The sequence below is a fragment of the Chelonia mydas genome, chromosome 1 (assembly GCF_015237465.2).
Source record: "Chelonia mydas isolate rCheMyd1 chromosome 1, rCheMyd1.pri.v2, whole genome shotgun sequence".
Lineage (NCBI taxonomy): Eukaryota > Metazoa > Chordata > Testudines > Cheloniidae > Chelonia > Chelonia mydas.
This window is the reverse complement of record NC_057849.1, coordinates 333318857-333330863: the sequence shown is the minus strand read 5'-3', so window position 1 is coordinate 333330863 and position 12007 is coordinate 333318857. Positions and strand designations below refer to the sequence as shown.

At 46.8% G+C, this 12007-nt stretch overlaps 1 protein-coding gene across 2 annotated transcripts in view; it reads left to right on the top strand.

Annotated features, from left to right (window-relative positions):
* Positions 1-12007, top strand: part of CAMK1D (calcium/calmodulin dependent protein kinase ID) — a 367151-nt gene that overhangs the window by 157146 nt on the left and 197998 nt on the right. For both annotated transcript variants that reach the window (XM_007056552.4, XM_037889306.2), the window contains exon 2: positions 146-277. In XM_007056552.4, the coding sequence (XP_007056614.1) occupies positions 146-277 (132 nt within the window). The remainder of the gene's footprint in view (positions 1-145; positions 278-12007) is intronic.

The following is a 12007-nucleotide window of genomic DNA, read 5'->3' as shown; positions in this document are numbered from 1 at the left end:
AAAGCAAATGAAAGATGCTATATATGTGTAAAATGTTGTTCTTGATAACACAAATGAGTATAGCAGCTTTCATAGACCTATGTCCACACCTGAAGTACAGGTACAGAAAGGATATATTTTGAGACCAATCTTTTCCTTCTTTCAGGGGTGCGTTTTCTGAAGTCGTTTTGGCCAAAGAGAGAGCTAGTGGAAAACTATTTGCAGTCAAGTGCATCCCCAAGAAAGCACTGAAGGGGAAGGAAAGCAGCATAGAGAATGAAATCGCAGTCCTGAGAAAGTAAGTATTGAATACCTGTATCTCCTTCTACGGTTTGAATTGGCGCGTTTGTCCGCTCTGCGGAGCAGGAAGGGCTGTGGTCAGTGAACAAGAATTGTGATTTGTAAATGTGACTGAGTTGCTCAGCTTATTGCAGGTGGTTGGGAACGTCTGGGCATAAACTGTACTGTAAATGTTTTCAGAAATTATCTGTTCTCCTTGTGCATTAATGCAGGTGGGTTAATGCATAGTGGTAGGGTGGGGTGGAACAGGTCTGGGAAGCGTAAGATCCCTTAAATGAGGCCTGATCCTGCTTCCATTGAAATCAATGGTGATTTGGCCATTGACTTCAGCGGGTGCAGGAGCAGGCTCATAGATTAACTGCTCTAAAGCAATCTGAAGCCAACCCTAACTCCATGGGATGCAGACTGTTTTAGCTGATGGCGGCACCTTGTATCACTCAGATTAAACCTTTCCGTCTCTGTTATTGACTTCTCAGTACAGTTCCATTGTAGCTCATTTGTGCATCTCCTATAGTTTCCTCTCTTCATTTACTGCAACATTTGACTGCTAAATTCAATTCAGCGTGTCCTATTTTAACATTTCTCATGATAAAGCAGGATCGCTGGGAAATAGATGTAACCTTTTAGGGCCCAATCCTTGCATTTTTCACACACACCTCAAACTCCTACTGACTCTGACGGGAGGTTTTGGTGTGCAAAGACTGCAGGATCAGGCCCCAAGTCTTGATCATTTATAAAGTACACATTGATAATCGTTTCAGCAGCGTGCAACAAAACCAATCCCAAAGCTTCAAATCAAAACTGCCACAACCATGCTAAAGACACAGACAGTGAGAGCTGAAAGATTGGGGCAAAAGGGAAAACTCAGTCACTCTCAGGCAAACCATCCCAGTAGATGAATGGGATCCATTCCCGTGGAGTGAAGTCGATGGAGCTCCATGGGGTCTCAGGGGTCTGCCCCAGTTGCAAGATCAAAGCTTAAATTAGACCCCCTACAACAAAAACACATATGGTTCAGGCACAAGAGTGGGAGGGGGCTGCCCCAAAGAGGAGATTGGCAAGGGAAGGTTGAGAGAAAGAAGTGTGTTTTAAGGAGCAAGTTGAAGGAGGAAGAACAGGTTGTTGGCATTACCCACAGGTCTCAAACCTGGGCCCGCAGGGTTCGTGGGAGCAGCCATACTCTAGTCCTCTACCTGGTAGTATGCTGACAATAGCTTACCTGGGACCCATGAAACCCAGCCCCAGTGTGAGGCTCTGCCCCTAAGGTCCAGTTGGCAGAGTGGCTGTTTGGCCCCCTGGCCCTGCCTAAGCCAGCAGTAGGATCAGGAAGCTGTCTGAACAACTAGGCTCTGCCCCGCTCTGGACTCTGTGCCTTGTGCTACCTGCTTATGCTTCTCCTGCTTGATTTCCTGGTATCTCAACCCATCTTGACTCCTGGCATATGACTTGTGGTTCCCGATCTCCAGTTTGTCTCCTGCTGCTTACCCCAGGTATCCTGACCCAGCCTGATTCTGGTTCGTGCCTCGTGGTTCTGATCTCGTCTGTCCTCTGCTTCTGACCTCCTGGTCTCCTCACCCAGCTGACTCCTGTCTTGTGATGGTGGACTCTGGCTCTGACTATTAGGTCTGACTGCCCATGACCTGGCTGTGACAGTTGTGTATTGTTGCCGAGCAACAAAGCTCATCTGCAGTTTAGTGGCCACATCCAGGCAAGAGGGGCCAGCAGGACCATCGGGCAGCCTGGAGTAAATGTTGCTCCGATGGAACCATCCAGCAATGTTCACATCTTGGTACGAGACTGGTAGTTTTTCCTAGAGTAACAATGGCTTTGCATAAACCTTGGCCCCAGGGATGCAGAGCAGAGAAATCTTTTGGAGTCAGTTCTTGCTTCTGTTTTGTGAAGTATTGCTCCTATTTTCTGACAAAGCATTTCTTGAGAGAAGAGGGGGCAACAGCACAGGCTACACCATGCGAACTGCAGTGGCAAAGTAGCGTGTGGGTGAAACATGCCTTACTTGTCATACAGTTAGATCCACTTGGTGTGCTGCCCACCCAATGGCGGATTTAGAGTTCGTGGGGCCCTGGGCTCAGCTTCATTTTTGGGGCCCCTCCTTTGGACCCAGCCAAGAAAAAGAACATTCTCTCTTATCTCCCCCCTGTCCCTGTTTTTCGTTCTTTTTCTCTTTATCCTCCTCCTATAAGTAATAGGAAGTAAATGAAAATAAAGTGAGGTACCTTGATTGTTTTTCTAGTCTAACTTATATTTCTACAGACCACTTGAAAATCGCTGAGGGTCTCAGCGGACCACTTAATGATCTTTCCAAATATTGTTTGTACCGTTAGCTAACTATTGTAAAGCTCTTTGGATAAGAGCGCTTTATTAAAAAAAAAATTGTTAAAAAGCATTGGGGTGCGGGGTCCAGCCAGAACGTATGGTGCGGGATGGGGCTCAGGGCTGGGGGTGCAGCGTCTGGGAGAAAGTTAGGGTGCAGGAGCAGGCTGGGGGTTGGGGTGCAGGGTCTGGCCAGGAGTTAGGGTATGGGAGGGGGCTCAGGGTTGGGGCAGGAGGTTGGGGTGTGGAGTGCTTACCAGGAGCAGCTCCCATTTGGTGCGAGGGGTGCAGGTGGGAACATGGGGTGTGTGTGTGCAGGAGTTCCCGTTTGGTGCTCAGGGTAGGGGTGCGGATGTGGGGGATTGGTGCAGGAGTCAGGGAGGGCAGGGGGCTGGAGGTGTGTGAGGGGGGTGCAGGAGTCAGGGCAGGGGGCTGGGGTTGTGGGCTGGGGTCATGGGGGTGCTCCCAGCCCCCTGCCCTACCCCAGCCCCCTGCCCTGAGCGGCTCACGGCAGAGGGCTGGGGGGGCTATGTGTAGAGGGAGTGCGGGGCCCCACCTTTGCTCCGCCCTGCCCTGATTCCACCCCCTTCCCCAAGGCCGCGCCCCCACCTCTTCTCCGCCTCCTCCCCTGAGCGTGCTGCGGTCCTGCTCCTCCTCCTCCATCCCTGAGCGACCTGAGTGCTGGCAAACAGCTGTTTGGCGGCGGAGGAAGCACTGGGAGGGACAGGGAGGGGCGGGAACGCAGCATGCTTGGGGAGGAGGCAGGGAAGGGGTGGGGGAGGGAGGAGCTTGGCTGCCGGTGGGTGCGGAGCCTGCAGCAGGAGCCCCAGGAGCCAGCAGGACCAAGCTTCTGCCCCTGCAGCTGCCCGGCCCTGGAGCCCCCTGTCGTTGTGGGGCCCTGTGCTTCACTGTAAATCCACCTCTGTGTCCACTGCACATCTCATTGCTGCAATGAGAAAGACTTGTTCATTTTTATCTCGTAATGTCTCCTACTTAGTTGTTGCTAATACAACCTTAGGTGGTCTCTGTATTTACTCTGAAAATAGATTCACTTTGTTAATGATCCCAGTATTGAATTTGTGTGTGGCACCAGGGAAACACTGAATTTAAAACAAAAAAACCCCACCTCTCTGTTCACAATTGAGGAGGGAGTGGGAAATCAGCCTATTTCACTGCTCAAACAGACACTCCAAATGAATTCTCTCTTTGATAGGCAGATATTAGACATAGCTTTAAACATGGTTGGGTGGATCCTGAGCTGTGGTTGCTAGGCTGCCAAGGTATCTCTAATTGTCCTGCTTTTGTTTCTGGTGAGCTTAATGCCCAGGGTAACGTTTAGTGTGTATGTTGTCTAATTACTGGTTGGAGTGCCAGAGCCTTGGGCTGATATACAAGACGGTAAGGATTGGTGGTAGCCCTGTCTGATCCCGAGAATGGTGCATGACTGTAGGAGGTGATAGAGGTTCACCCCCATTCCATGAGAGAGAAGGCTAGAGGTACTAGGAGTAGATGCAGAGATCACATATTAATAGATTCTACGGCCAGAAGAGACCACTGTGCTCATCTAGTCTGACCTCCTGCATAACACTGGCCATGGAACTTCCTCAAAATAATTCCTGTTTGAACTAGAGCTTATCTTTCAGAAAAAGCATCTCATGTGAATATGCAAACCTCTTTGGATCCCAGTCCTTCCCTTTGTCCTTGCACTGTCCCCATGGAGGTTGCTAATGCCATTAGCTCTCACAGGAGAAGAGAAAGGACCACTCTAATTGTGACACAAACATAATATTTGTGACCTCTTTGGGGAAGAGTCTCTGGCCAGGAGTTCTATCTTCCCCCTCCCTCTGCCTGATCTGCAAAGGATGACAGTCTGTTACAGCCCCAGCTAGGGAGTGTTACCTCAAGCTGTGACAGCCCATTCTTTTAGCTGTGGAGGTCCCCAGTGCAATCCCTGGTGGCTTGGCCAAGAGTAGCATCCATCACATAAGGAAACCACCCAAACTAGTGACAGAGGCATGGGGGGGTTCACCTGAGAGCTAGGAGATGACACTGAGGAGGCATTCAGCACTCACAGTACTGCCCTGACTCCATGATGGGGGTTGGTTCCTCACAACTGATAGGCAACCACAGGAAACCTGAGGGGGCAGTGTGCGACAGCACTCTTCGCTGGATGACAGCTGCCAGGAGACAAGGCCCCTTGAAGATGAACAACCCAACCCCGACCCAGTCAAATGTAGGAGGGAGAAGACAGAACTCCTGGCCAGTGGGTTACACTTACCCCATTGCTCCAGAGGACGTTTGTCTGCGCCTCCCTTCCAAGTCCATGTAGGTCTCTGCAGCTGCAGAGTCCCACCAGATCATGCAGTTCTGGCAGGCTATATACCACTGAAGTGCCAGATCGATGATTTGGATCCTAGTGAGTATATCATATATTAAAATGGAGCGTAGTATTACCTTTCAGTCCTGCTTTGAGCAGGGGGTAGGACTAGATGACCTCCTGAGGCCCCTTCCAACCTTGATATTCTATGATTCTATGATTCTTTCTATTTAGGATCAAGTTTACATATCATAAAACCTAATATGAGAGCAGGAAACTGGGATTCAGGACTCCTGGATCCTATTCCTGGCATGCCATTGATTTCCTCTATCACCTTAAGTATCTCACATCTTATTTTATGCAGCTATAGTTTGTGAAACAATTTTTTCCTATTAACTTTTTATTAAATTAATGTATATAGAACAACAAACTATACATAAAACTTCTCATAAAGTGTCAACCACCGGCTACCTAATCTTAACTATATTTAAAACATTTGATTATATATAATATGAATGGTTAAAGTATAAATTAATTATTTTTATTGCACAGTTTACAAACAAACATTGTTTATTGGGAAAAAAAATTAAAATAAGGTAAATAACAGAAGCAAATGTTAGAGGAGGGGAAAAGAGAAGAGGAGGGAAGAAAGTGGGCAGAGAAGAGGTGAAGGTGAGGGGGGCCTGTACGCATTTAATAGGATCATCCTGATACTTCCAGGAGAGCATTCCATATCTCTGAGAGACTGGGTATTTCAGTTATGGTATACACTTCTTTCCAGGGTGGCCAACCTTATGATGTCTGTGCTCCAATCTTCAATTGTGGGTTGCTTTTTGGATTTCCATTTTTGTAGCACTAGTTTTTAGCAATTATTAGTGCCAAAATTTTTCATATTTATTTAGCTTCCAGTTAATATCCATTAGGTTTAAAATTACATGTTTAGCTTGTTACACAATTTTATTTGTTAGGAAAAAAATAACAGCAATTAAATTCAGGCCAAATATTCAGATGTAAGAGCATTCGTGGAGCACATGGGGGGTTAAATTAGCGTCTGCTGAATTACAGCAGCAACATTTATCTGACTTAGCGGCACCTGTTGTGAACAATCGGAGAGGGGTCCACTGCATCCTCCGTATGAGTTTCCACTAGATTAATCTTAACCAGAGGTCCAAGGAGCAGTTCAAAGCACTGGCTAAAATTTGTTTCCATTAGTTAGCAGAGAATAATTGGCCTATTTCCTCCTCTTGTATCTTTTCTAGGAAATCCATGTTTAATTCAAGTTTGCTGGCCAGATTCGCAGATAGTGTTGCATAGGTCTTGGTAATCTGGGTAATATCTGAAGAAATGAAAGCAATTCATCTGAGTCTGGGATAGTGCAGACATCAGGGCCAAACTAATGGGAGATGGCATGTTTAAGTTGGACGTATTGCCATTCCTTCTTAGTCTCTAGATCGGGGTAGTCAATAGGCGGACTGTGAGCCAAATCTGGAGCTCCAGAGGCTTTTGAACGGACCACAAAATATTTTTATTATTATCATTGTTGTTATTTTTATGTACAGAGAAATTGGAAAAAATTATTAGAATAAGATATCAGTGAATTGAAAGGATTAATCAATAAACAGAGAAATTGGAAAAAATTTATAAGAAAATTTAGGAGAAATCCATTCAAAAGTTTCTCATAAATCCATTCTCAAAATCTTAAGTGTTCCTTCAGTGTTCCTTCAGTGAGAGCTCATTCCTTTCCCACTGAAATCAATGGCAAAATTCTCTACTGCACGGGAGCAGCAGGCCTTTGAACACAAACAATGCAATACCAGAACAGAACAATGATGCATCTCGTCTGGCGGCCTGTCCCTGACAAAAGCTGGTGGTCCCATTTCACCACTATACTTTAGCACATGCCTAACTTTAAATAGTGAACCGTCCCAGTAAAGTCAATGGACTGTTCATGTGCTTAACTTTAGGCACGTGCCAAAATATCTTGCTGAAGCATCGGATACTTCAGACAAGGATGAAAATCCCACAGTACACCTGTGTTCAGTACTACCCCAAAAGAGCCCCACACCAGGGACCAGATTATGCCCTGACGCATGATGATTAATAGCCTTTGTAATTGCTACCCCAGCTGTATGTAACTGCACAGAACGCAGAAGGTTGGCCAAAGTTGTAAACACATTATATTTCACTGTGCACAAAATCTAGTTTCAGATCAGAATCTGGGCTTTATTATTTTAGGCCACTCAGTGATTTAATTATTTTTAAATGGAAATGTTGAGATACTATGTGCTACAATTAGTTAGGGGAGGAAAGCTGCTTACCATTTATTAAGGCCTCAGTAAGCACTTGGGGCTTGATCCTAAGCCCACAGTGGAGAGATTCCCATTGGTTTCAGTCGGTTTTGTATTAGGCCGTAGGTGCCCCACCTAAAGGGAATAGGGAACGCAGCGTGTTCTCTACCTTGCTGCTGGACTGGTCTGCTGGCCAACGTGGAATGGGGGGAGGAAGGGCCATGGTCAACTTTTTCCTTCCCGTTTGGGGTGGCCAGCACGGCTACTGCCACAGGCCTTAACCAGATCTTTCACTGAGAGAGGTGCAAGGACTGTGATGGACGGACCATGGACCCAATCCTGTACCATTGAAATCAATGCATGTTTACCAGTAGCTATGGTATAGGATCAGACCCCAGGTGTTCCTTGCATCCCCCGCATGCCCCCTTTCACATCTGTGCAAGGGCCACGTGTGACTGCCATCTTGACTGTCACATCAGGGAGAGAACTGGGGACCTCCAGAGCTAAAACCATGAGCTGCTACAGCTTGAGCTAAAAAAGACATGCGTTCTAGATGGAGATGTAACAGATTCATATCCCCTGTGGATGGGGTACAGTGGGGAACCTGTAACACACACTCACCAGTGTGTTACACAAGCACCCTGTGACCCTAAATGGAAAACCGCAAGAAAAATACAAGGATGTGGTGGGAAGGATGGGGGTGGGATATTCTGATTTACTTTCTGCTTTTTAAGCAAATGGATCAATGAACTCCACTCAGTTGCTTTTGTAGAATAGTACAAAATCCTTCCATTCATGGTTATTGTGCGGGTGTGAATGTGTTGAAAGATGAATTTACTTTTAAACAGATTCTCATCAAGGGTAGGTGATGTGGTAGACTCCAAACAAGCACCAGTGTGTGGCTCTATTTAAATTTTTTTAAATTTTCTCTCTTTTTAAAACACTGGGGAAAAAATCTGCAGGATTTTCCTCTCAGTTGCACTGGTTTAAGTCAGGAGGAACGACACTGGTCAGTGGAATTACATCTGTGGAAAACCAGCATGCCAAAATGGAGATTCAGGCCCATTGAGTTCAATCGCTGACTAAAAAGAAGCAATAAACCGTGGTTAAGAACAGTGCATGTCCCAGAGCTTAGACATGTTTTTAATTTGACATCAGTGATTTGAGCAGCCTGTGTGTTGTGAAACAAATACCGTATGCTACTCTAACCATAGTCTGCTTTAGCTATTTCCCACCGAACATGCTCAACAGTGGTTTTTTTCCAATTCCCTGTAAATGATCTGATTGTTTCCCCCCCACAAACCTATAAAAAGCCCTTAAACTCATTACCACAGAACATGCCACTTTTCTTTTAAAAAAAAACAATCCTCCCCCCACCACTGTACCTACCCCCCTTCCCAGAAAAAAGAGTGCTAACTCCTTCCCATAACCCCAAATGGTTAAAGTTTTCTTAAAATTGGGGAAAGGGTGAGTGTGTAATTATTGCTGTCTCATAACTCAAAAACAGCCAAAGGGGTCTCGGGCCAAGAGGTTTCAGAAAGGTATGAGCTTGTGAAAACAAGAGATTAGAATGGAAACTGCTGTGGAACCTTAATAACATTATTCGTTGTATTGCAGTAATACCCAAAGGAGTGGTTCAGATTCCGTTGTGCAAGGCCCTGTACATGCATAACAAAAAGACCCCAGTGAGCTTGCAATTTAAGTAATATAAGCAGGTGAAGTCCCCACCCATCAGACACACGGTAACAAACTCTGTAAAAAAAATCATCTCTCCTGGGGTTTATTTTAAATGAACACAAGGATCATTGAAAAATATAATATCATCTAACCCTTCTTCCCCACCCCTATGACAACTCCCTTTGAGAGGTCTTTGTCCTAGGCCCCCACCTCCTTTTCACTCAGGATGGACTCTAATGAGCCATGGCTGCCCCAGTGAGTCAGTAGTTATTACCCTGCAGGGTTTCAGCACCAGCTAACCAGGTTCAGCAACAGCATAATGTTGTCACCCAGTGGCCAAGCTTCGCTGCTGACTGCTATCATATTCTCACACAGTAAGGGTAAGATCCACAAAGCTACTTAGGCACCGAAACCCCAGACTTAGGCACATAAGTCCCTGTTTTAGGCGTCTAAATCCCAGTTTTGGCTCCCACTGAACCCCATAGGCACCTAAGCTCACCCAATGCCTAGATTTTTCAGGGTAAAATTCCCTGGGCACCTGTATCTTCCTCTGGGCATGCTCACTGCTGCCTCTTTCTAGACATTTGGATGCCTGTCCTCCACCTAAGCCCTAGAGCAGTGATGGCCAACCTGCGGCCAATCAGGGTAATCTGCTGGCGGGCCGCGAGACAGTTTGTTTACATTGACCGTCCGCAGGCACAGCCACCCGCAGCTCCCAGTGGCCGCGGTTTGCTGTTCCCGGCCAAGGAGAGCTGTGGGAAGCGGCGTGGTCCACCAGCGGATTATTCTGACGGGCTGCGTGCGGCAGGTTGCCCACCACTGCCCTAGAGGGATATACAAACCAGGGGAAGACAGGCATTCAGACTCCTAAGTTGCACAGGGGGCCTGATCTGGTAAGCGGAATCAGGGAGTGCCTACTGGATCATTCAAAAGCAGCAGCAACTGCTGCCACCCACCTTGTAACTTTTAGCCCAGCAGTTAGAGCACTCGCCTGGGATATGAGAGACCCGGGTTCCAGTCCCCTCTCTCTGCCAGAGGGAGAAGGAAAGTATTTGAACAGGGGTCCCCAAGCTATCAAGAGAGTACTCTAACCATAGAGCTATGGTTATAGCCTCATGTGGGACTCCCTCAGTCTCTCCTGTTGAAGCTGTTCCACTGTGAATAAAGAAAGAAAGAGTGATTGGAACAGAGGACTGGACACAGGGGTCTCCCATCTCTTAGGTGGATGCCCTGCCTAACCCCTAGACTACAGAATCATTCTTGCTCTTTGGCCCAATAACCATGTAAGTGTTTATCCACAGTCACTGGGCCAGAGAGACAGACAGACGGAAAGACAGACACTGGCCACTGCCTTAATTCATAGTAATCAGCACTCTTCCCCTTTTTGGAAATGAATAGCATGGCTGGGGCGGGGGGAGACCCACTTAGCATCTCAGTCTGTCAAGTAATATTATTATTTCTCTGAAACTGCCCGTATAGACAAAACAGGCTTTTTTTTTTCAACGAATAATAATGAGAACATAGGTTGCCTCAGCAAGAATTGAAGAGACAGCTGGTCATTATATTAAGCAGTCACTTTCAGAGCAAGCTTTTATGTAGATTTACTTGTTAAAACCTGGCTAGCTCATGCTGTTGCTATTTTGCTGTAATGACAGAAGTTTAAATCACTATCGAGCGCAAATTCAGTGCTTCCTAGTGGCCAGATCCTGCCCAGCCCTCACCATGGATACCGAAGGATAGTGTTTCTATGTAGGGTTGGCAGGCTGTAGAGGAGACGTGCAAATGGTCCCAAATCCTCCTCGGTATCATGGAACTATGCTACTCTCCTCATAGCACCATGAAAAGGTGGCTCGTGACTGGGATGTAGGTCGTGGAGTGTGACCAAAGGATTCCTGACTGTACTGTTGTTATTCTTACTTATGAGTTATATTGCAGTGGCATCTAAGAGCTCTGGTCATGAACCAGGATCCCGTTGTGTTACGCACTCGACAGAATGAAAAGGCGGTTCCTTCTCCAAAGAGTTTACAACCCAAGTATATCCGCTGAGCTGTTGGGCAACCTTGGGCAAATTGCTTCACCTCTGTGTCTCGGGGTCATCATGAGAATAATGATATAAGCCTCCCTTGTAGAGCACTTTGTGATCTATGGTTGTAAAAGTACTATATTAGAGCCAGAGGGATTATTATTACATGGATTGACTAGCCAAACACCCGTGAGGGCATGCAGAGTATAGCTGCTACTAAGGCCAGCTCCCTGTCCTGGTGGGGCAGAGGCTCCTGACCCACAGGGAGCTGTACGTGATGCTCTCATGGAGAAATACAAATGCAGCTCTCAATTCCTCCTGAGCAAAACCTGTTTGCTAATCATAGAAAATGGGCCGGTACCTCAGAGCAGAGAGTGGGACTTCAGGTGAAGTGCAGGTAACTCTTTGTTAGCCTGATCATGTATTCCTTTAACAACCAAGTCTCCCATTAGCTTCTAGGAAGTTCAGGGCACTTCCGGAATATAGAATTGGCCAGATCATCCCCTCAGCCTCTGCGAAACAGACATAAATGCACAGAGTCTGCTGGGTAGTCAGCCTGCAAGAGAGGAGCCCTGCCGCCTTCCCTATTTTCCTGACTTGGTAGGAGCCCGCACCAGGCCTGGAATTTGTGTTATTGAGAGGCCTGATCTTCTGGGAAGTCTCAAACACATCCCCTCTCCCAGGGACAATGTGAAGTTGGGTTCCTCAAACCCCTGTTGTGGGCCTCCCCTGGGGAAGGGTCCAGTTGGGTGCATTAGATGGGATCCTGCAAGGTGCTGAGGTGGCTAGAAGTGGAAAAGCCCACTAAATACCTTTGAAACTCTGGCCCTGAGTGCGTGCTGCGAAGAAGAAAGCGCCATGACAACAGGCAGAATCAAGGAGGGGGGAAGGAAAGAGAAACACAGGAGCTGTAGAGAGAAAGGTGCTATCTAGGAGCCCACACCTGTGTATTAGATGTGTGTGGTGATGGGTAGTGTATGAATTGCCATTAGTTTGGGATACCTCATAACTTCTGAGTGGCAGAGTGAAGTGAGTAATAAGAGCAGATATTCTATATTATGCCATACTAGAGGGGGTGTTTATATCGCAATT